This window comes from Lepidochelys kempii, chromosome 2 (assembly GCF_965140285.1).
Source record: "Lepidochelys kempii isolate rLepKem1 chromosome 2, rLepKem1.hap1, whole genome shotgun sequence".
Lineage (NCBI taxonomy): Eukaryota > Metazoa > Chordata > Testudines > Cheloniidae > Lepidochelys > Lepidochelys kempii.
Window position 1 is genome coordinate 93,992,185 of NC_136381.1, and position 25,936 is coordinate 94,018,120.

Genomic DNA, 25,936 nt, shown 5'->3' on the forward strand with positions numbered 1-25,936 from the left:
TTTTTATTATTATATTTGTTTTAATTGGTAGGGCTGATTAAATCAGTTCTTTGACCAGTACAGTATTTAATTCATGGTGGTTTTGTTTTAGACGTTTCATACATACATATTTCCCCTCTGTCCAAACCAAAATTTTATCATTTGCATAGACTCAAGGCCTTCCTGGGCTTTGTTACTAGGCTGGCACTCCTCTGTTGTTGCAGTGACAAAAAATGGCATTTGGATAGCCCCTTCTTGCTTCCTTATCCACTTATCCATCCAGCTTAGTGTGATGAACTGGGGCTATATCTGTATGACTTTTTTTAATTCAGATTCATAATATGAAGTTGCATAATGAATAACAGCTGCGTCATGAGTGCCTATATGTCCGTCACTGCTGAGAAGTTCTGTAGCACCAGAGATATAATGGGGTAGTGCTTAGAATTCAGCAATCCTATTTAGACACAAACACTTGAACTGCATCCTTAGAAAACTAGTCTTAGGTTAATTCCTCTGAAGGGAGGGGGGAGGCACGAGCAGTGGAAATTACCTCAAAGACAGAACAAAGGAAGCCAGTTGGGTTTAAGCAGCTAGCCACACAAGAACAGGAGGAGAAGACAGAAAGAGAAAATGTGGGTAGGCAGGCCATTTGTTTGGTTTTAAACCAGACAGTCCGCTTTTTGAATGGCTTGTTCTCCCGTTCGGTACTGACACAAAACGAGATGGGGGTTTGTCCGGCATCAGATGGGGGATGCCACTTTGAAGAGTGCACCACTCTGCCCCCACCAGCCTGACCTCACATGCTCCATGCATGCAAAGTCACATCAGCAGGGCAGAGCGGCACACACTTTAAAATGGCATCCTTCATGTGATATGATTTCATATGCACGATGAGAGCAAGTTCATGCAAGGTCAAGTGCGGGCAGAGTCACACCATTTCCAGAAGTATCAGAATGTCCTGTATTCTGGAAATGCATGAGTGGCCACCTTAAGTGTGGTGTAGGGTAGAACAAAGTCACAGAAGTGGGGAAGGAGCTCCATGAGGGAGAAAGACCAGCTATAACTGCATGAGGAGGGGACATCTTGCCTGCCTGGACCCCAATGGTGTCCCCCCCCAGGGCTCACAAGGGAAGGATGAGCTAGAAAGTGAGGGATATTGCAGTTGCAGGTGTTTACTGTTTTGTATGATCAGTACTCTTCTGTGCTTTGCATGATTAAATATATATCCACACTTAAACCGTTACAACAGTGCAGCTGTAGTGGTTTAAGTGTAGACATATCCTTAAACTGTAAACCAAAAGCTTCACACCTTTGGGGTGGAGTTTTGACAGAAGGGTGTGTTTAAGAAGTAGTTTTCTGACAGTTTAGCACTGCACCCAGAGGGGGTAGGTGGTGGGACAGCAGGTTCCAACACTCAGAGGCAGATGCCAGATAGAAGGCCTGCACCCTGAGTGTGCACCTAGGAACCCTCAGATTGGGGCAGTGGCTGGATTCCCTTTAAGTTCCAGAAGCATGAAACAAATCAAGGATCAAGAACAGCCGAGGCTTGGATTCCTCTCACAGTAGTCTTAGTGTGTGGATAGGGAGGGATGCTCTCTCGGATCTATGACACTTCATAATCCATTTACACATTCTCCACTGGAGTCATTTAGTCCTCTCTGTGTTTGCTTAGTCATTTGTAGCAGCATAGCAGACCCAATGATTCCCAGCTCCCTCTTAGATGACACCATAGGTGGCCATCAACTCTAATTCTGAAGACTATTCATGTGCTGTAAACTACATACTTTAAGTCTGTTAACATATTTTTAAATGGAAGAAAAAAGCTCCCTGTCTTCTCCTCTTAACAAATATGATTAGAGAGGTGCATGAAAAACAAGATACAACAGCAAGGCAGAACACAGGGAAAAAAACAACAACTCAGCATTCCACTAGTGCAGGAATACTGGGCACTAGTTGCCTATGGATCCTGGGGGAAGGGACACGAGGCAGGAAAATTGAGCGCAGAGGACACCAAGTAAAAGGGGCATGATACTCATTTTTTAAACAGAATTTTGGTAATGGTGGTTGAGCGCATAGAGGGAATTAAGATCAAGCCTTGAGCTGATCATTGAATTGATCAAATAGAATTTTCCATTTCGCTCTAGTGCTTGATTTTAATTATGTCTGAAATTTATTCATCCATGGTCTTCATTAATTTGACCAGTGTGCTTCAGATTTTTTTAATGTTTTTATTTTAAATTTATTTATTTGTTTTATTTTAGACAGCTAGATCTCATTAATTCATAGGCAATGCAATTTCTGAAGAGATCACCTTGTTATTTAAGGATGGTTACTGTAACATGCTCATTTTAAGTAGGGGAAAAGTATGCTTAGGTAAGTGAAAAAATAGTAATAAACGTACAAAAGCATAATTAACATTTGAAAGATATATATCAATGGTTTTAAAGTAACTTTTTTATCTTTGAAAGTTATAAATTAGATGAAAAATTGGTGCAGTCCTTTAAACTCCCTTCATATATACAGGATTTGGAGCAATGGGGAAATGGTAGATTATTTTCCTCCCTAAAAATATAGGGACAGATTTTCAGTTGGTGTAAATTTACATATTTCCATTGACGTCAATGGAGCAATGTTGATTTACACCAGAAGATCTGGCCTGGAAGGGACTGCTCCCTTAAATAGGGTTAATTAACATGAACAGAGTGTTAAATAAAACACCTGTTATAAAAAAGCCCACAAGAAGGTGTTATACAAAGTGAAAATGCTTTGTGTAAAAAAAAAAAAGTACATTGGCTTTAGGGTACTATAATTGGTGACAGAAGGCCAATCAATGAGACAATAATCCTGTAAAAATACTGGAAGATCAGATTGCTTGTAGAATTAGAAAGCGTTAACATGGTTGCATGGAAGGGGATAGCAAAGGAGTTGGAAACATTCCATATGCTTTGTATACAAAGTAATTAGATTGTGATCACTTAGTCCAAGAGGATAGAAATGATACACAATTCTGCCAAGATGAGACATGCAAATTGGATCAATTAAGCTTTGAGAGTGCTCAAACAATCTGGTGGAGAAGTTTACATGCTGTGTCAAGTGAAACTTAGCAAAGATCAGTCTTGAACGCTGGGGGCAAGTATTACACTGATTTAAACTCTAATCTTCAAAAACAACACATTGGGAATTCAGGTTTAAAAATGAAGTGTTCAGACACTGTAATAAAAGTTTCCTTTAGGAAATGGTTGGTGATATACACAATCAAGGAGTATCAGAGGGATGCAAGTAACAGTAAATTTAATAGAGTTGATGTAGATGGGAGGAAACGTAAAGAAACTGATTTAGTTTGCAGTTAATGAAATAACTAATGCAAATAACTCCTCTATTTTCATGATGATCACAATCCTTAAAATACATGGTGTGTCCTCTTGGTATACTGGGAGTGCACTATCATTTCTATTCTTATCCTACCAGAGTTCATTCAGAGGGAAAAACAGCATGAAACCGATGATTAGATAGAAGTGCTCTAATTTCCTCAGTTTTGTTTGGGAGTCTTTGTACATTCAACTTGCTTTACTATGGGAAATCTTTTGTTGGGGTAAAATGAAATATTTGTGTCATATAATCAGATAAATATTTATGTAAATCTGAAGTTCCCCATGACATGGAATAGTGGAACCATCAGAAATGAGCTTCTGAACTGAGACTTTGAACATTTCCAGTAGAAACCAGACAACTTTCAAGATTAGCACAGAGACTTCACAATTTGAATTTTAATGTAGATTCAGCAACCCTACATATCCATAGTAAAACAGCACATGCCATTTTACTAATTTCTTACCATTTGGTTGTAAATTGAACATAAATCCATTATATCACCAGCAATTAACAGTGGAGGCTAATTTACAAGAAACACAGAGACAATGACACAGATATGAAAAACAGATAAAAATCATGTCATTCTCCTGGTATTAATGATCTAGATCAGAAAAGCTTATATATTCACAGAGATAGCTTTGATTTTAGTCAATTAATGTCTTCAGCTGATCATATCAAATGCTACAGGGTGCTCTTTTAAGGAAACAAGATGTACTGATAGAACAGGAGTGAGATGAGATTATATTTATTTAACACTCTGCATATTCAAAGGAATAGGAAGGGGAAAAAGAAATGCTGTCCACTTCAACTACCAGACTGGTATTACACCATTCACTATAAACCCAATCCAACTCCCAGTGAAGTCAATAGGTACTATAAGCAGTTAGTCTGATAATCGCCATCCATACCACAGGTAGGTGGTTTGTTTTTGTATTTGCCCCCTTCCACTCGTCCCAGTCACCTACATTAAAAGTGCCTATCAAAATGCAAATCACTACCCAGAGACCAATCTGGTTATATCCAGAAGTCCCAGTAGACCTGCAAATGTTAATGTTAAGAAAAAAATTGAGAAGAAACCAAACCATTTAAAGCACTTATTCACTGGGGATCACTTTAAATGATCTGAACAATTTAAGACAGACTCTGAAACATCCATATTTACTGTGCATACCATACTTCAGCTTGTTCTGAATACTGAACAGTTACACTATCAATTTATATAATAGAATCCCGTTGACTTTTAATGTTGCTTTTTGCAGTTAGTCTGTTCAGTGCTTCCCTCTCATAACCACATTTCTGTTCATTAAAACACCGTTGCTTTGCATGCACATTAAGGCCCCAGAGCAGGAAATCACCTACACATGTACTTAGCTTTAAACATCTGTTTAAGATCCATTGACTTCAATGGGAGATTTAAGCGTGTGTTGAACCTTCGCAAATATGTCTGATTTCCTGACTCAGAGTGTTATTGACACAGATTTGGTAAGGTGTAATATTGATTAAATTACTTAATTCTTGTTAGTGAGGTTAAAGTTTCAGCAATGTACTGGTTGACAAAAAAAAAAGAAATCTTGGGAAGAAGAGAACATAGAATATCAGTATAAATAAAAATGAGTAAGATGAGAAAAAGATGAAGTGAAAAGGTACTATCTTGCCCATAACTTCTGACTGCATAAAGGGATATGTCATCTATTCTTCCATCTGGTGGTCTGCCCTACAGAAACCGCAACTTTAAACAAACACTAGTGGTGGCTGGTGGAGAACACTAAAAAAGTGTTATGATTGAACATCAACCAAGCCAGTAGCAGTGAAGAACCACTACCCACCCTAATGTATATATATTAACTGAAAGCAAGAGCATTAAATTAAATGGGCATCAATGACCAGTGATTTGATCATTCTCCCAGACTACTGCACTGGGCAGAAGAGCATGGGAAGGAGGTGGCCAGCCCTCTGTGGAGAAAGAAGTGGTTCGGGACTATTAAGAAAAGCTGGATGAGCACAAGTCCATGGGGCCGGATGCGCTGCATCTGAGAGTGTTAAAGGAACTGGCGGATGTGATTGCAGAGCCATTGGCCATTTGAAATGATGGGCTAAACAATGGCAGTGGATTTTGCTGTTATTTTTTTTTAATGGACTTTACCCAGCACTGGCACTAAAACACAACACCAGCATCTAAGGGAGCATAATTAAATTGTGAGGTCCACTAACATAAGAAGCTGAGCTATGCACTGGTTTCATATGTTATCCTCTGACATATTAGGAATGGAGTGTCTATGGCATGGTATAGATTTTCATTGGTTCCCTTTTTTTTTGGTAAAATAATTTACCCATGCTAAAGCTCTTTACTCATGCTTCTCTGCTACTCTCGTCTTTTAATTTCTTTGCCCACTCTCAACTCCTTGCTGTTTGTCAGTGATGTGCCATAAGCATGGAATAGCCACCTATTGTACGTACATGAAGGCCCTGATCCAGGAAAGCACTTAATCTCATGATTAATTTTAAATCTGTGAATAGTCCCATTGAATTTAGTGGGAATATTCGTAGGAATAAATCGGAGCAAATTTCTTTAGTAATTCCTGGTTAAAGATCATTCTTTGAATGAATGAATGAACAACCCTCCTAAACCTAGTCTGTGGAACATTCTAAGTATAACCATATAACTTCCTTATACTATATAACACTGCACTGACTGTAACAGACTGTAAGCTTGTCAGAGCAGGGACCTGTTCATTGTTCAGCCCAGATCACCCATACAGTTATATGGTTCTATATTTAATTATAGTAACTTGTCTTTTAAGCAAAACAGCTAGAGTTGAGCAAGATGTCTTATAAGTGTGTGTTATGAGTGGGATTGAAAGTAAGAAGAGGGAGACAAGCGATGATAATGTTATTTTATTTTAATAGTTTCATAGATTTTATTTAACAACTCTTTAACTGTTTTCAGGGAATTAAAGGTTAAAGTGGATTTGGACCCAGTTTATTGCATCTGTTCTGCATTATAAATCTTTCATCATTAAAATGATCAGATCACGCATAGTGCTGCAGTCCAGTACTTTATAGACTTCTACAAAAACAATTAGTCACAGTAATTACTTTGACTGCTTTACATTTACACACTTTACCATTTTCACCCATCCTATTAGGGTTTCAGCACCTCCCAGACCCACTGATGTGCACTGTAATATTACAAGAGAATTTTTGGTAACATTAAAATTTCAACAGCAAAGGAAGTGTCAGTAAATGGATACAACATTGAAACAAAACATTGAAACAACAACAACAACAACAACAAAAACATGTACCCTCCAGGAATCTCTTTCTCTGTATTAATGGATTAATGTTCTTCAAAAGCAGGTTCCTATGAGAAAATCATTATCAACCAAATAGTGCTGCAAGCTATTTTAGATAGTTCAAATGGAAAAAGAATAATCTCTCTAAACTGTAGATCAGTAATTTGAGAAAAAAGACCACATAGAGTATATAATATGGTTTATACTCTATAAACACATGGAGGTTTGATATATGTACATATTTGTCTATACATAAGACTATGTTTTATGCCAAATGATTTTTCATTTCTAAATTAGAGATTATGGACATGGACAAACACGTACAGTGTATGCTTATCTACCCACTCTTCAAGTACTTACATAATAATGCTGTATGTTATGAGTGATGCTACTATTGTATCTACTTCTGAGGTCTTTCTTTCCTGGGTTTGTTTTTTTTTGGGGGGGGGTCTAAATGCTCTAAAAATGTTGATGGAAAAAATATACTTTTTTACATACCCCAGACTCCTGTGTATTTTATTCAGGTTTAGAATATCATGATTAACTAGTAGAATAAATATTGTGGCAGAACTAGCTTTCCTATAGGTAGGTCTGTTTTCTTTTCTTTTCTTTTATGTATTCCCAAAAGCAATGGGCAGGGGGGAAAAAAAATATTGCTTTTGCAGAATTGCACTTGCACGGACTATGCAGATTCCCCCCCGCCCCCCAAGTACAGAATCGAATCTTGCAATGTCAAAAAGAAATCTGAGTACTTTAAACATTACACAATTAATAAAAAAAGGGAAAAAACACTTTTTCCTCTAATATTCTGCAAACTCCATAAAACATAGATGACTTACATAATGCAATAAAACCATGCAGTTTCGGGAAGAGAGTTCGCTCTTTCAAATTTAGTCTCTATTTACATTATGCTAGCTAGTGCTTCTGGATGGCTTCCAACTGTGGGAGTAGAGGTGGGAAATAGGATTTGTTTTACATGTTTGGGGAAAATAATTTGGGGCAAATAGTTTAACCTTGTCAAATGCACTTGATACCTCGAGCTCTGCACTAACATCATAATCCCACAAGCTGCTCCATGTGAGCTGACCTATTGAAGTCAGTGGAGCTCTGTGCAAACACAGTGGTCCTTCTACATGGAACACCCTGTAGGATTGGGGTCTATGATATTCATTTATTACATTGCATTCCTAATGCCTATTCACTTTTATAGGAGTTAAACATGTGGAATACAGGGAGCCTTACAGAATTTGATTAGAAAGCTGAAACAGAGACTAGCTGGCTTTTATTTTACAGCTTCAGTGCTTCCTGGCAACAAAATGAATCAAGTCACTGGACTAGTAAATACATTGGCATAGTAAATAATATCAGGAAACATGGTGCATTATGAATAGACATGGAGAAAACCTGTAGAATTTTGGAAGAGAGGTGCGACTCTATCTTGACATTTAAAGTAAATTAAAAGGTCTAAATTTGCCTTCTCCAGCTAATGAGAATAATTATTCAGTAACTTTTAAGTAGAATTGTGCTTCAAGCATGTTCTCTCACTATTTGTTTTCATAAGCACTTGTATGAGCAAGGTTGGATCACTGATATTTGTTTGATCACAAAATGAAATCAGTTTTGGGTAGAAACAGAAGTAATTTATATTGGTTAGGTCAGAGAGAAGAAACAATACCATATAACTTATCTGGTGAATTATACAGTTTGAATATTGAAATAGTAATACTGAGTACTTGAAGAAATATTCACAGTAAACACAGTCCTATAAAATGCATGTTTCATCTAGTACATTGTTCAATGTACATTATTTTCCCTGTTCTAAGTTACAGCCTGATTGACTTCAGTGGAGTTGCATGTGTATAAGTGAGGGAAAAATTGGGTTCTATGTATGTAACCACGCAGTTATCCCTCCTTCTTTGCCCATTTCCCATTATGTAAGTGTGAAGTTGCCTGTGGGCTGTTGATGGTGCTACAGTACAGAATTGTTGCTTTTTTAAATTAAATATTTCACAATTAGTATGTAAAGATGTACAGTATACAAATGTTTTTTACCACTCAGAGCTTCCAAACTGTCATTTAAAAGCGTGAATGACAAATGACCATTTTGAAGCATGACATACCATGATGATGGCCCATTAAAACTCCTCAAGAATACTCATGGACTACATATGCCACTCAGCTCCATCTACAACAGCAGCTGCCTCTGTGCTGTTTCTCTAACTGTGCTAATCTTAATGGGCTTGCTGCACATTTCCTTGCAGCCACAGGGCATCCAGTGCTCTTATTAAAACTGGGGCAGGGGAAGGCAGAGGTTTAGGATTGCAGCATCTGCAGATGTAGAGAATTGAGAGGACCCAACAAGGAGATTTATATCTCTGTATGACATTATATATTATGTATATATTTAGTTGAGTGACATTTCCTTGAGAGGAAAAAAGTTGTGTACATGTTATAGAACGTGTGTGTGACTTGGCTGCTGTTATCACATCCAATTTTCTGTATTTTCTTATTAATTGTTCAACCTCCAGTCCTTAGATGACAGTAACTCATATTCCTAGGGGGACCCTGTCATCTGAACTTGGTGTTTCATTCAGAAACCTTGAGGGCTTACTTAAATTATAACTGAAATTTTTTGAGGAGTAGGTTTAAGAATATTGGCTTGGATTATGACTGAGTAATAATTTATCAAGCAATACAGATGTGTTTGCTTCAACATTACTTTATTTTATTGTTGGTTCAATGACTGTTCAGTTGGGTCCAAGGATGTTTAAAAATCTGATATGGGCTATACCGTGTGATATTAGCACCATATAGTACCAGTCTGGAAGGACAGACAGGCTCTGTGCTTCATAAAATCTCTTTGGCTACTTTAAAGATATAAAGGTTAAAATAAAAAGTGAGTCTTTTAAAAGGAAATTTATAATGCTTGTGGAAGTTGGAGGTTTGGCAGTCTGGTGAAGTCCTCCTTATTCACAGAACAGGTGCTGCGTATGGCTTTTGCAGTGCATGCATCACCAAACTGTCCCATCAAATGTCTCAACCCTTGACTTGTAGGAGTGAGAGGACAGTTGAGTCTTCTTGTCAATTCAAAACTTGGCCTCAAGAGATAGCAACTATATTTCCTTTGAGGAAATGAATAAAATTCTTAATTTTTTATCTCTGTGACCCAGTGCCTACTCTCAGCTCCGGCCCCTTTGTGTTACTCTAGTACCAAAAAGGGCCAGAAAGCTTCCATAACAGGATCAGTGAAGAGTCATCTGGCATATGTGTTACAGTGGGTCACAGATGAGAATATCAGATTCGGGACAAACTGCTGAAAAATAGGGCAGAATCACTCCCAAATCGGTGGTTATTCCATTGTAAAATATACCAAGCCAGTAACAAAAGTAAACTTCTGTCTCACCACACTGGTTACCAAGAAGTCTAAAATGCATCAGTGATAAGTCTAAAATGAATCTTGAGGCATTCCAGCCCTTGCTTTACCACTGGACTCTATGATGAGTGGTTACTGAAAACCAATTTAGTCACATATAGGGTCTTCTAATCTCAAGAGATCAGCCACATAGTCAGGTCAATATTTAACTCAGATGTTATCCAATAATCTACACTGTTGCCAATCCTTTATTATCTGATATCTAAAGGTTTATTTATAAGAGAAAAGAAAAGAAAGAGGAGAGAATTAAAATGGTTAAGGAAGTCTTATACATACAATCATTGCAAAGTTCTTGGATCAGGTTTGTAGCAGTGATGTTACAGACTGGTCACTTGTAACGTCTGTGGTAATTTCCAAAAGATTGGAAGGTCCTCTGACCATAGTAAATATGGTCCTTTTATTGTAAATCCGTAGTCCAGAGATCAGAGCAGGAAAGAGGCAAAGTGGAGATGGTTCCAGGGTCCTTCTTTTGTACTTTCTCCCATGTGGAGGGACTGCTTAGTTGATGGAAAATTACAGGCACAAGATGGAGTTCAAGGTCACGTGAGCAAGTCAAATACCCTTGCATGCTTCGATGACTCACAGAAGCAGCCATTACCCATATTTTGGCTAAAGCATCCACAGGAAGGACCACCAGGCGGGGAGAAGCTTCTCCTGTGGCCCATTGTGAGATTTAAGTGTTATTTAATGGGCCATCAACTTGAATAGTTCATTCATAATGTGTTGGCCAGATTGGATATAAATTACCTTGTGGATGTTATCTCAGGAGCAAACACATTTGATATATAGATCTATATAGCCAATATTCATAACTTCAGATACAAAAATGATACATGCATATAAACAGGATAATCATACTCAGCAAAACATATCTTTTCCATTGACACATTACATGACATACTTTGTACAAGATTTGTTGCAATTGTCTAACAGTGGCAATATTAATGATTCAAGTGGTCATATTTCAATCATACAGCATCACAATAGGAAAGCTGGTTGGCTAGAGTTGACATAGCCAACCCTATGCGATCTCTCTGACTGCCCATTGTATCAGAAGGGCTGCAGAGGCAGGAGATGGTGTGGCAATCATCAGTCAGCACAAAGGCCCTTAGTGGGGGGCTCTCAAAGCTGGCATAATTTAGAGCAGCCCCCGGCTGTTCTAAATTACTCTAGGGGCTCCAGTGACCCAATGCAGCCCGAGAGGTTAGTGAAGCACAAAAGTTGCTTAAAGCCATATTTCCATTTTCCCACTCAGCTATGCTCTGGAACAGAGCTCTGGAACAGCTGAGGATCTGAGCCTGTGACTCTAAATTTTGAAAAATACTCTAATTCTTTTCACTGCTCTGTGCATGTGTGGGCACTTGCATTTTTCCTTTTTTTCCCTCTAGTACCTGGTTCTGCTGATTCTCAACCTTTTAAAATTTACTACAGCCTTCACTGTGCCTCCCAATATATAATTTAACTGTTAATACAAATTTTCCCTGGAGACCATAGTTTCTCTGTAAACACAGGGTAGTTACAGCAAACATTTACAGTTACATGATGCTTGTCCAGCAGCAGAAAATGCTGTAAACATTCATAGGATATCCATTGCCCAAGATGGAATATTAAAAATGCTGGTGAGCTGCTACCATTCTATCCCAGAGATTCTTTCTCCACCCCTAGACTGCAAAATCAGCCCCATTCACTACTTTATTTTGTGCTTTCTTTCTTTTATACCATCTCCATAGCTCTTTATTTTTTCTTTCCATTCCTTTTCATTTTCTCTCTCTCCTGTTGTCTTTTCCCTCCATATTCTTCTACCCCTGTGCCTTCCCTCCTCCTCTGTTATCACTCTGACCTCCATGTCTGGTGTGCCCACTGCTTCCTGCCCCATGTCTGACATCTGATTTTCTCTCATTCTCCCCATATATGGTCTATGGCAAACAAAATGTCTCATGGCCTGCCAGGGGTTTACCCTGAAAAAGCCGTGAACCAAGTTTGGGAACCCCTGGTCTATGGTGTCATGTCTACTCTATTCTTTTCTCCCTGATGTCTTTTTTTTCTCACATTTCGCTGCTCCCCTTCCTGACCCATATGGATCTGTTCTCTTCATTATCTGCCCACGTCTCTGGGTTGCAAAGCCAATACTAGTCTCTTCTGCCATCTACATTCCATTCAGCATCTGCTCCTCATTGTATCTTCAGGCCAGTGCCCAGCAGATGCTGTGCTCTGGGTTGGACCAGGTTCTGAGTAATCCTTGATGTTTCTGCCTGTGTTACACAGAGTGAATGTGTGTTTACTGTGGTGCTACTTCCTCTATGGACTATGGTCATTTCTGCTCTTATATGACAAGATCCCAAAGCAACAGAGCCAAAAACATGTGTCAGAAGGGTGAATAGTGCCATTGTGGCATAATTATCTACATTGATTCCATTCACACGTTGATGGCATTGCTGAGAGTGAAGTCTTGGACACCATGACAAAAGCCAAGCCTTTAGAAAGCATATTATTTAGAATAGGGTGGTTTTTTCCCCTTAACATTCCCTGATTAAGATTATAGTTATTTTTGGACATCCAATTATATTTGGTACTTTTCTCTTTACTTTATCCCTTCCTATATTGATTCTTATATTAAAAAGCAGAACATAGAATAGAGTTTTTCCCCTGCGATCCTAGCATTGTACAGCAATGTAACATAAAATAACAAAAAACAAAACAAAAACAAAACAAAAGGAAACATTTGCCCTCCAGGAGTTGTTCCTCAGTGTTCTTTGGAAGCAGGTTTCTAAAAGAAAATCATTATCAGCTGGGAAGTACAATGGCTAGCTTCTGGGTGTGAGGTGAATGATGTGAATTACAAGCCTTTGCTGATGTCAGTTATGTGTATTACAATTATCTATTTCGATTTCACAAGATTTTGTGATGAGGCAAAATGTCAATTCATGATATATGGTTAGATTTTCAAAAGTGCTCAGTACCCAAGAACCCATTTTGAGAACAATAAGGTCAATAAGTGGGTGTGAGCCGGGGAGAGAGAGCACCCTGATTTTAACAGGAATATGACAAGTCTGCAAATCAAATTTAAATTTGCACTAGCACTACATAGACTAATTTCATTCTAGATTGAAACTTTTACTCAGGTTGAAATTATTCCAATTCACTGAGTCTTGTTCCCCAAACACCCTCCCATGTAACAAATAGTGTACAGGTATATATTTTATGGAAATATGTAACACATTTTAAATTAACAATCACAATTCAAAAGGCCAATACAAACAACAATATTAAAATATATGACAAAATTGCATAGTTACAATCAAATAAAATAGTAAATCCAATAATATTAAGTATTTAAGTAACAGCATTGTTGTTTGTGACCATTTAAATAAATACAATGGAAAAGAAAGGAGGCAAGCACATTGCTAAGATCATTTTGTTTGAGATTCCCCCTACTTTCATTCCGTCTTCGGACAATTTAATATTTGAAAAGTGCCTTTAGTTTCATCTGGGCATGTGGCTGTGCATTCCCTCCCAGCTCCCTTCTCAGTCTTGCCAATGGGATGGCAGCAGGTAGTTGTGAGTGTGTCCCCTTCACTTCACAATCCATCTCCAGTCTTTTTGGTGAGATGAGTGTGTGTGTGGGCGGGGGGAGGGGAGGAAAGGGGTGGAGGAGATGGGGAGAAGGGTGCTGCCAGGGACCTAGCTCATCCAAACTGTTGGCTGGACATAAAACTTGAAGAATCCACAATTGTAGAGCCAAAACAGAGAGTTCTGCCATTTTGTCTTTCTTTATTACTTCCCCCAACCCTCATCCTCCTATCTCCTCATCATCCCTGCTCAGTTTTAGTGTTAAGACAAGAGAGCAGGTACATTTGTGTCATCTCCACAGTACAGAGAACTATGAATGAGGAATCAGTTCTCCTTTGTCCTCCATCCCTTTCTCATACTTTTCATAGTGACAGGAAAGGGGTGAAGTGTGGTGACTCCTCTGCAAGAGACTTTCTCAGTTATGCTGAGAATAAGTATCTCTATTCGATTCAAAGCCCAATATTTCTGAATCTCTGAATACCGCAGCTTCTCATACTCTTTCTCTCTCCCTCTTTCTCACCACAGCCTTTGTGATCCTGTTGGTGGTGGAAAGCCTGCAGCTCCTCATGCTCTTTCTGTCCCTATGTTTTCCACTCTGCCCCAGGCCTTGCATCTCTGGACCTTGCAATGAAACAGCAGCCATTAACAATCCTGTCACCATGAGGAACAGCTGCAGATATAGATTTAAAATGTATTTAATGTTAAAAAGAGGAAGACAGGAATATTAGCATTCCACCTCTTTGGAGGGAGTCTGAAACCAGGGAAATAGCAGTCCGTGCCTCTAGAAGTCAGGGAGAGCCTTGCTGGTTAGACAAGTTGACTCCGGTGGCACAGGTATCCATAGTTATTGATGGAAATAGATTTTTAGCTCTATAGGAGATACTACAACAGCACACAGTAATGCTAAGTAATGCAAACCAGTGTTATCATTGGCCCTGTGAATCACAACCCACAAGATGGCTGAAAGCAGAGAGCATTTAGTGTCAGTGAATCTGAAAGAAATTGACTAGACATTTGTTAGACCCTGAATGGCAGAGTAATTGTTGTCCTAACTGAATAAATACACGCACAGTAGGTCAGACTGTACCCTAAGCTTTAGCCCTTCTGGTTCAGCGGGACCCACGGGTGTAACTGAGGGCAAAATTTGGTTCATTTTTTGATTAGAGAAGTAGTGTCTGCTGGTCAGAATCTAAAGAGCTCACTGTTTCTCTCTCTCACACATACACACAAGAATATTTGAAAGTGATTTTTTTTTTTAGGGCTTGATCCTGTGAAGCGCTAAGTGACCTTTATTGCTGTTGATTTCATTGGGAGTTAAGGGCTCTCAGCAACTTGCAGTGTCAAGCCCACAGTGAAAATAATTGCCATTAGTGATACATAAACCTCAAAAAATGTGTATATGTATTTCAGATAATTACCAAACCTCTGGAGATCTCGTCACTCCCAGCAGGCTCACATGACCCGACTTTCTAGAGTTGTTAGTTGTCCCTAAATATTTGTGATTATGGTAACATTCTCCCACTGTTAAGGGTGCATTCTGTGTTTTCTCTTTTAGAGCCTGGTGCCTTCACTTTTAGTTCTTGTGAGCTCTTGTGCACAATGCATGCCAGGGAAGATTAAACCACAGAACCTACAAAACCTAATAGTAGATGTGCTTGGGGCTCAGCTGAGAGGCATCTGGGCCCGTACAACAGATCTTGGAAGATAGAGATAATGTGACCTAGATCCCCACATGTGTGTATGTGTGGTGTAGCTAATGTGAGGGATTGACTAAAGGTGGACTTGCACGGAGGCATTAGGAATTGGGAGGAACATGTTGTTCCTTCTTTAAATGAAGAGATCTGAAATCCTTGAAAAAAAAAAGTTTGGGGTTTAGAGAAAGTAATGAAGACCATTCCCCCCTAATTATGGCCCCTTGTAAAGAAATCTGTGGTTGGTGGGGTAGGAGATCTCTGTGAGGTTAAGATCACTGGATTTCCTACAAACTGTGCCTGAAAGGCAATGAGTTAGGGGAACTCCAGAGTGGGAGTGGGCAAAATGTCCAAACCCTTTTGGATCCTTGGGACCACCCCCTCTGCAGAGACATGAGTCATTTATGTTGCTCTACTGGATAACCTCTCCCATGAAATCAATGTATTTGCACTGCTAATGGCTGAGTCCCCTTTTAGACTTCTGTGTTAGGTCCCTCTTGGATTTCTATGTGGGGAATCACAAGTGCAGTGGAGGGCCTATTGGGGGCAATGCCACAGAGCAATACTACTCTACCTTACACACCATCTGAGTTGCAGAAACTCACTGGAGCTCTTCCACGCAGAGTTCCATAGTAGGGTTTTCCTGGAAAACAGCTGGCAAAGAGCGCTGCAGAGGTGGCACCATCTCCTTTTGCATATTAATCCCCCAGGATCAACCCAGGTCAGTTACAAGGCCAAATGTTAATATTTAGCCCTTCCAAGGGTCTCAAAGTGCTTTGCAGACATGTATTAAGCTTTACAAAGCTTTAGACTCTGACCTGGGGAAATATCATTATTCCACTTTCAGACGGGGAAACCGAATAACAGAGTGTGACTAGTCCACAGGCACATTAATAGTCAGTAGCAGAGATGGAAGCAGAGCCCAGAACTCCTGGGTCTAAGTCCTATGCTTAGTCTGCAAGGTGAGTTACTTCCTCCATCTTAATAGTAGACTTACACTAAAGAGATCTAAAGCAAGGCTGATGTGTACATTCTCCAGCTCTCTGGATCCTTTCAGTACAGTTGAATTTTTTACATTGTTCCTTGCATGGAACTTTCATTTTTCTCATGCTGGTATGAAAATATTCAAAAAAAGTGTTTAAACAAACTTTTTAGGGTGTTCTTATAAAATGAGAGCACCACATTGCCTTCCGTGGTGATATAGGGTTTCCCCTAGGGTTAAATAAATAGGGAGTGCTTCTGCAGCTAGTTGAGGCCGGGGCACTGTTTTTTAAAGATTTAGAAGAACAAAATATTCTGTAATTCTAATAAAACAAAATGGGCATTGAGTGTAGCTCACCCACAGCCTGAATTTTGTAGTATCAAAGAACATTGCTGGTCACTCTTTCAGTCTACAAAGTATCAGTTGTCCACTAAAAGCTCAGACTGCAGTCCATCTATTAAGATTGGTAGAAGCTATAAGCTAGGTAATGTATATGTAATATGTAGCTCTTTATCCACTGGAAAAATTCAGAATTGGTCTCCAATTTTTCACAGCTGAAATGACACAGGCCTTTTGCAATTGTATTAAGTTCTGACTCAGACAGCAATTTTCTGCCCATGAATTCTGGCAGTGATTACAATCCTAGTGATACTCCCAGCTGAGAAAAAAATATATATATTAGTGATGGAAAGAATGATAATGAAGACGGTAAAATACAACAGGCTCAACCTGCATTTGATATGGGGGTGAAAGGTGTTCCAAAGAGGATAAAAGAAGCAACCAGTTTGAACATCTTTGTCATTGTCCTCAAGTAACATAATCTTTTAACAAAACAGCAGGTGCTAAAGTGCACATGACTAATGTTTTCACTTGTTCCCTACTGAAGTGTTTTTTGTTTGTTTGGGGCTTTATTGTGCAGGGGCGGGGGGGAGAGTTGGGGATGTGCATGTGTGGATTCTGTTACCTTCCCATTATAGCTACACTTGACATTCATGCTGTGAAGTGGTAGACATTATATAAAGGTGTTAGGCCATCTCTTGGTTCTTTTCATGTTCTAGCCGAATACCTGTGTGAAGCAGAGTTGGTTCTAGCTATGAAATGCAGCTGTACCATACAGTGCTCTTAATACCTGTGTAGGTGCAGATTGGTTATACTGTTCCTGTATTTTAGGACAGGCTTTAGGTGATGTATAATGAATAAACTGATATCATTCCTGGAGCATAGGAAGGTGTGACTGTTTTCCAGGTTTTTATTGATCTACACTTCTGCCATTTGTATTACAAAATTGCATTTTGCTCATGTTTTGGATGGAATTTTGTGAACTTTATCTTGATCTCAATGAAATGATAATTTTTAGCACTAGTGCAACTCTTTGCAGGCCGGTAAGGGTTATCCACATTTTACATATGAGGAAACTGAGGTACAGAATGAAGTGACTGGTTCAAGGCCATACAATATGTTAGTAGCAGAGCAAGACTCCTTGATTCTCTAATCTGTTCTGATTCTCCCAGCCTATGTTGTACATTGAACACTGGGAAAACTATCTTGTAGCTGATCTAGAGTACCCAAAAGGTAAGAGACAATTATTGAGATTTAGTTGACAGTAACTTTCCTCCAAAACCACAAACATCCTGTCAGATAGGCATTGATAGCTACTAAATGGTTACCCATATTTAAGAACAGATATCAGTATAGAACAGAAATACAGCATGAGGCTACTATTGTTTTGGAATGACATAAAATGCTTTTGAAAGTGAGATTGCATACAGAAAGGAAAGAAATGTTCTTGCTCACAAGAGCTAGCTGACAGATTCTAATAGTCTTTCACATGCCGCACACAATAAACATTCAGCTTATCTTTCCAAGAACAATAGAATTTCATGTACTGCTGCATGACATAAGAATTAGTTTTACATATCTCCATATCACTGACTCTCTTGTAAGTTAATCTCATCTCTCATCAATTTTTCACCAGCTTCACTCTGATGTTGATAAAGGAGATGGCTCCATCAAATACATCTTGTCAGGCGAAGGGGCAAGTTCCATTTTCATTATTGATGAGAACACGGGGGATATTCATGCTACAAAAAGGCTGGATCGGGAAGAGCAGGCCTACTACACGCTCCGAGCACAAGCACTAGATAGGCTCACTAATAAACCTGTGGAACCAGAGTCGGAGTTCGTCATTAAGATTCAGGACATCAATGACAATGAACCAAAATTTCTGGATGGCCCTTACACTGCTGGGGTTCCGGAGATGTCTCCCGTGGGTAAGTAGAGAATACATTGTTCATGTCTTGGGAAATCTGTTACTATCTTTCTTAAAACGTCATTATTTTTTACAGTATCACACCAAGCTATTTAATTATCTATGAGCCACCTGCACCAGTTGGATGTTTGCAGGCTTGATGGGAAAATAAGGCTTTACAAAATATTTATTCTTTCAAAAATGTAGAAAAACTAAAATTAGCTATATAGGGATTTAGACAGGCATTTTATGGTGTACTTCTCATTTCAGTGCCCAGACCTTTGTTTTATAGTTCTCATTAAGAACAGAAAGTTTCACACCTACGCTCTGGCACAGAGAGGTGATAATACCTCCTTTTTTATACAAAACTCCATTATGAACAAATTCCTTAAAAAGCCATTTAGTACATAAAGTTTTTAGTATGTGTTGCTTATATGGGTGTACTTGTGGCACCTTAGAGACTAACCAATTTATTTGAGCATGAGCTTTCGTGAGCTACAGCTCACTTCATCGGATGCATACCGTGGAAACTGCATCAGACATTATATACACACAGAGATCATGAAACAATACCTCCTCCCACCCCACTGTCCTGCTGGTAATAGCTTATCTAAAGTGTTCATCAAGTTGGGCCATTTCCAGCACAAATCCAGGTTTTCTCACCCTCCACCCCCCCACACACAAACTCACTCTCCTGCTGGTAATAGCCCATCCAAAGTGACAACTCTCTTCACAATGTGCATGATAATCAAGGTGGGCCATTTCCTGCACAAATCCAGGTTCTCTCACCCCCTCACCCCCCTCCAAAAACCACACACACAAACTCACTCTCCTGCTGGTAATAGCTCATCCAAAGTGACCACTCTCCCTACAATGTGCATGGTAATCAAGGTGGGCCATTTCCAGCACAAATCCAGGCTTTCTCACCCCCCCACCTGCCTTTTCCCGGGGACACACACACACACACACAAACTCACTCTCCTGCTGGCAATAGCTCATCCAAACTGACCATTCTCCAAGTTTAAATCCAAGTTTAACCAGAACGTCTGGGGGGGGGGGGGTAGGAAAAAACAAGGGGAAATAGGCTACCTTGCATAATGACTTAGCCACTCCCAGCCAATAGTATTAATTTAGGCTTAAAGAGAGACTGCGAGTGGCTAAGTCATTATGCAAGGTAGCCTATTTCCCCTTGTTTTTGCCTACCCCCCCCCCCCCCCAGATGTTCTGGTTAAACTTGGATTTAAACTTGGAGAGTGGTCAGTTTGGATGAGCTATTGCCAGCAGGAGAGTGAGTTTGTGTGTGTGTGTGTATGTGTGTCCCCGGGAAAAGGGGGGGGGGGTGAGAAAGCCTGGATTTGTGCTGGAAATGGCCCACCTTGATTACCATGCACATTGTAGGGAGAGTGGTCACTTTGGATGAGCTATTACCAGCAGGAGAGTGAGTTTGTGTGTGTGGTTTTTGGAGGGGGGTGAGGGGGTGAGAGAACCTGGATTTGTGCAGGAAATGGCCCACCTTGATTATCATGCACATTGTGAAGAGAGTTGTCACTTTGGATGGGCTATTACCAGCAGGAGAGTGAGTTTGTGTGTGGGGGGGTGGAGGGTGAGAAAACCTGGATTTGTGCTGGAAATGGCCCAACTTGATGAACACTTTAGATAAGCTATTACCAGCAGGACAGTGGGGTGGGAGGAGGTATTGTTTCATGATCTCTGTGTGTATATAATGTCTGATGCAGTTTCCACGGTATGCATCCGATGAAGTGAGCTGTAGCTCACGAAAGCTCATGCTCAAATAAATTGGTTAGTCTCTAAGGTGCCACAAGTACTCCTTTTCTTTTTGCGAATACAGACTAACACGGCTGTTACTCTGAAACCTGTTATATGGGTGTGTTAGAACTGTATCTCATCTGTAATAGCCAAATTATGCTCTGTGGGAACATGTGCATGGACCCAAGAGCAGAGCTTGGCCCAACTTAAGAGAGTTTTGAAGTTTATTGTAATTAGAGAGTGAAGCCTTGTAAGTAGTTCAAGTATTCTGCTGGAAGATAGCAATGTGAATAAGGCACATCTAAACCCTGTCTACATTCAGATCTATTATTTAGTCATTTTAAAGGACCAGCTCATCAACAGGTGTAAATTGGCAATGCTCTATTGGCTTCAATGGAGCTATGCTGATTTACACCAGCGGAGAATCTATTCCAGAAACTGGCTCACAGTGAGTTTTGTTCCGAGCTAAGGGCTTGTCTATGCATAAACTGGAATCGAAAAAAAAAAAAAACCCGAAATCAGTTGTAATTCAAACCTTTTGTTATTTCAGTGAAACTGTATATGTGGAAACTCTTCTTTCAGATTAAGACTGCCCTATATCAATTTAATTTAAATTGATTTTTTACTGATTTAAGTTATATCAAAATGGGAATTCAATCTGAATGAACAGTGTCCACACACAGACTTGCACTAATGATGTGAATTACAATCATTTTAGTTTTTTTCAGTTTGACTTTTGTATGTTGGCAAGCCCTACGTTACTGTTCCAGAATGAAAGGAGTAGAGAGACCAACAACAACAAAAAATCTCTTGCTTCGGAGTCTATTTAAATCATTAGTCACCATTACAAATAAAGGAGACTCACTTGAAATCGAAAATATTAACAGAGAGAACATAAATAGAACGTTGCTACTGCCATTTGATTTTACTTAGCAGAAGTCATAGATATGATCCCTCAGTTGATATTTTGCATTTATCCAAGGTCATTTCATTCTAGGTCAGTGTCAGAAGAGGCAGAAGCAACATTTAAAGGAAAGATGGGGATCAATATTCTTGTAAAATATTAGGGGGAAGGTTAAGGGGCGAGATACTTCTAAAAACTGTTTCCTACTGCACTCTGGAAAGAGAAGATGATTCAGATAATTCAAGAGACTTTTAAGAACAAATAATCCAAAAGGTTAAGAGCAATATATTCATTACCAAGAAAAGCCAAAATACCAATTTTTAGACTAAGTGGCCTCTCCCAGGGTTAAGCTAGTTTTACTGCAGCATCACTGTTTTCAGTCATCTTTGTACTAAATATATATCGTGTAGTATATACTAAACAATAGGGAATTTATCCAGAGTCAATTTATCCAGAGCGCAGCAAGAAGTAAGGTTTTAAAGCATCTAACTTGTTCATCTTGCACCCTGAAGAACGGTATCTCCATCTTTCCTCCTGGTGTAACTTCTGCCTTTTCCCACATTGATTTATATTGCTAAGTGACCATGGGTAAGTGCCACACTAAAAGTGAGGGCTTTTCCCCCCCAAAATATAGTGGGAAACAATCTTTTGGTTGTGCATTTGAAACTGGATTTTCACCTGACTCTTTTGCCATTTGATAGAAACACACACTGGTGTCATTATATATGGTAGAGAAAACACACACTATTGTTTAATGTGAGCTGCTTTCACATATTTCCTTGCTGCTTCACCAACATAAATGACTGGGTGAAATTCTCCCCTGAGCAGGGCATCAGCACAAAGTATATATACCATTTAACTCCTACTTAACTCCTCAGCATAGATCTTAAGTGGGACTTGAGTGGTGTGGAGGCCTTGTACTGACCTCTGCATGGGATTGAATTGCATCTCCTTTGAGATTTCTAGAATAATACATTTTAAACATCTTCAGAGTTTGCATTGTAGTAATACTGAATACTGCATTAATATTGGATTAAGGATTTAGTAGCATGAAGCCCTTGTGTGGCATTTATCTTATACAGTCACATTGATTCATAGTTTATTCATATTACATAATTTCTAATTAAACATCTACAGCATTCATGAAATATTAAGGGGGAACAAAGTATCTCTCTCCTATTTTGTCTAAAATTATATCCATGACAAGGATTTCTTAATTGAATATGAAACAGAATGAAAAAAAATCACAGGTTTATAAACCAAAATGAACTATAAAAGCATGAGAACTATAACCCCACACTTCCAAATAGGATTATTATGTAAGCATAATGATTCTACATTACATTTTGCAAATATTTTAGGACATTATCTGAGGACTATTGAAGCCAATCAGAGTCTTTCCTTCAGTGGGCTTTGGATTGGACCTTTTATGAAAATATTGGGCAGGGGAATATCTTCATAGACTCAGAGAACTGGAAGGGACCTCGAGAGGTCATCTAGTCCAGTCCCCTGCACTCATAGCAGGACTAAGTATTAACTAGACCATCCCTGAAAGGTGTTTGTCCAACCTGCTCTTAAAAATCCCCATTGATGGAGATTTCACAACCTCCCTAGGCAATTTATTCCAGTTAACCACTCTGATAGTTAGGAAATTTTTCCTAATGTCCAATCTATACCACTAAATTTTGATGGCTTGCAAATTTTTCCAATAATAAAATATGGAAATAAAAAAGCTCCAGAAGTATGGCCTATAGGAATGTCAGAGACAATAAAAAATGTTAAATTATGGATAGAGTTATGAGTGACGATGTATTTTGCTTATTGTAAAAATGTAACAGAATGTTATATTCTAAACAACAAAATAAACCCCTTTGCGAATGGATCTAATGATGTAGGCTGGAATTTCAAAAGGGCTCAGTATGCAAAAGCTTCCACATAGGCATCTAAAAAAGTGGATTTGCAGAACGCTTGAAAATCTGGCCCTACATGCTTCAAAAGTAAGGAGACTGAAAATTAAGATTTTTACGCCTACCTTAATTCTGTCTCTTTACTCTGCCAGTTTTTCACTTACTCACAAGAAATCCTCCCCATTGCCACATAAAAGAAACATATTTGTCCTGTTACATATATGATGTATAATGGTATGGGCTTTCATTATATGATGATTTATTAAATTCATTTTTTTAATCTGTTCCTGTGCCACAGGGGCTTACAATTTAAAAAAACAACAACAGACCTTTATCAAGCATAGCCAGTCACTAAATAGGTTTTTTTTACACAGGTTTTTCCTAATGGGCCATGTCAGCCCTAAAAACAATCTTCTCCCCAATATTCCTTGCACAACCTCATTTAAAACCCCTGCCCCCATACCTCTACTTTTTCTCAAGGTACTTACAATCTTTAAAAACCTACAAACACGCAGTCCCAAATAAGCTCCTCTGCAACAACCAGTTAACCTCAAGCCACCTTTTACCAACATGAATAACCTACGAGAATAGGTTTCAGAGTAACAGCCGTGTTAGTCTGTATTCGCAAAAAGAAAAGGAGGACTTGTGGCACCTTAGAGACTAACCAATTTATTAGAGCATAAGCTTTCGTGAGCTACAGCTCACTTCTTCAGATGCATATCGTGGAAACTGCAGCAGGCTTTATATATACACAGAGAATATGAAACAATACCTATTCCCACCCCACTGTCCTGCTGGTAATAGCTTATCTAAAGTGATTTCCAGCACAAATCCAGGTTTTCTCACCCTCCACCCCCCCACACAAATTCACTCTCCTGCTGGTGATAGCCCATCCAAAGTGATAACTCTTTACACAATGTGCATGACAATTAAGCTGGGCTATTTCCTGCATAAATCCAGGTTCTCACATCCCCCCCACCCCCATACACACACAAACTCACTCTCCTGCTGGTAATAGCTCATCCAAACTGACCACTCTTCAAGTTAAAATCCAAGTTAAACCAGAACATCTGGGGTGGGGGGTAGGAAAAAACAAGAGGAAACAGGCTACCTTGCATAATGACTTAGCCACTCCAAGTCTCTATTTAAGCCTAAATTAATAGTATCCAATTTGCAAATGAATTCCAATTCAGCAGTTTCTCGCTGGAGTCTGGATTTGAAGTTTTTTTGTTTTAAGATAGCGACCTTCATGTCTGTGATCGCGTGACCAGAGAGATTGAAGTGTTCTCCGACTGGTTTATGAATGTTATAATTCTTGACATCTGATTTGTGTCCATTTATTCTTTTACGTAGAGACTGTCCAGTTTGACCAATGTACATGGCAGAGGGGCATTGCTGGCACATGATGGCATATATCACATTGGTGGATGTGCAGGTGAACGAGCCTCTGATAGTGTGGCTGATGTTATTAGGCCCTGTGATGGTGTCCCCTGAATAGATATGTGGGCACAGTTGGCAACGGGCTTTGTTGCAAGGATAAGTTCCTGGGTTAGTGGTTCTGTTGTGTGGTATGTGGTTGTTGGTGAGTATTTGCTTCAGGTTGCGGGGCTGTCTGTAGGCAAGGACTGGCCTGTCTCCCAAGATTTGTGAGAGTGTTGGGTCATCCTTTAGGATAGGTTGTAGATCCTTAATAATGCGTTGGAGGGGTTTTAGTTGGGGGCTGAAGGTGACGGCTAGTGGCGTTCTGTTATTTTCTTTGTTAGGCCTGTCCTGTAGTAGGTAACTTCTGGGAACTCTTCTGGCTCTATCAATCTGTTTCTTTACTTCTGCAGGTAGGTATTGTAGTTGTAAGAAAGCTTGACAGAGATCTTGTAGGTGTTTGTCTCTGTCTGAGGGGTTGGAGCAAATGCGGTTGTATCGCAGAGCTTGGCTGTAGACGATGGATCGTGTGGTGTGGTCAGGGTGAAAGCTGGAGGCATGCAGGTAGGAATAGCGGTCAGTAGGTTTCCGGTATAGGGTGGTGTTTATGTGACCATTGTTTATTAGCACTGTAGTGTCCAGGAAGTGGATCTCTTGTGTGGACTGGACCAGGCTGAGGTTGGTGGTGGGATGGAAATTGTTGAAATCATGGTGGAATTCCTCAAGGGCTTCTTTTCCATGGGTCCAGATGATGAAGATGTCATCAATATAGCGCAAGTAGAGTAGGGGCTTTAGGGGACGAGAGCTGAGGAAGCGTTGTTCTAAATCAGCCATAAAAATGTTGGCATACTGTGGGGCCATGCGGGTACCCATAGCAGTGCCGCTGATCTGAAGGTATACATTGTCCCCAAATGTGAAGTAGTTATGGGTAAGGACAAAGTCACAAAGTTCAGCCACCAGGTTAGCCGTGACATTATCGGGGATAGTGTTCTTGACGGCTTGTAGTCCATCTTTGTGTGGAATGTTGGTGTAGAGGGCTTCTACATCCATAGTGGCCAGGATGGTGTTATCAGGAAGATCACCGATGGATTGTAGTTTCCTCAGGAAGTCAGTGGTGTCTCGAAGGTAGCTGGGAGTGCTGGTAGCGTAGGGCCTGAGGAGGGAGTCTACATAGCCAGACAATCCTGCTGTCAGGGTGCCAATGCCTGAGATGATGGGGCGCCCAGGATTTCCAGGTTTATGGATCTTGGGTAGTAGATAGAATATCCCAGGTCGGGGTTCCAGGGGTGTGTCTGTGCGGATTTGATCTTGTGCTTTTTCAGGAAGTTTCTTGAGCAAATGCTGTAGTTGCTTTTGGTAACTCTCAGTGGG

At 39.6% G+C, this 25,936-nt stretch overlaps 1 protein-coding gene across 1 annotated transcript in view; it reads left to right on the plus strand.

The window, feature by feature from the left end:
- CDH7 (cadherin 7) overlaps positions 1–25,936 on the plus strand; it is a 107,951-nt gene that overhangs the window by 31,299 nt on the left and 50,716 nt on the right. Inside the window, exon 3 of the mRNA XM_073331690.2 lies at positions 18,296–18,590. Within this exon, the coding sequence (XP_073187791.1) occupies positions 18,296–18,590 (295 nt within the window). The remainder of the gene's footprint in view (positions 1–18,295; positions 18,591–25,936) is intronic.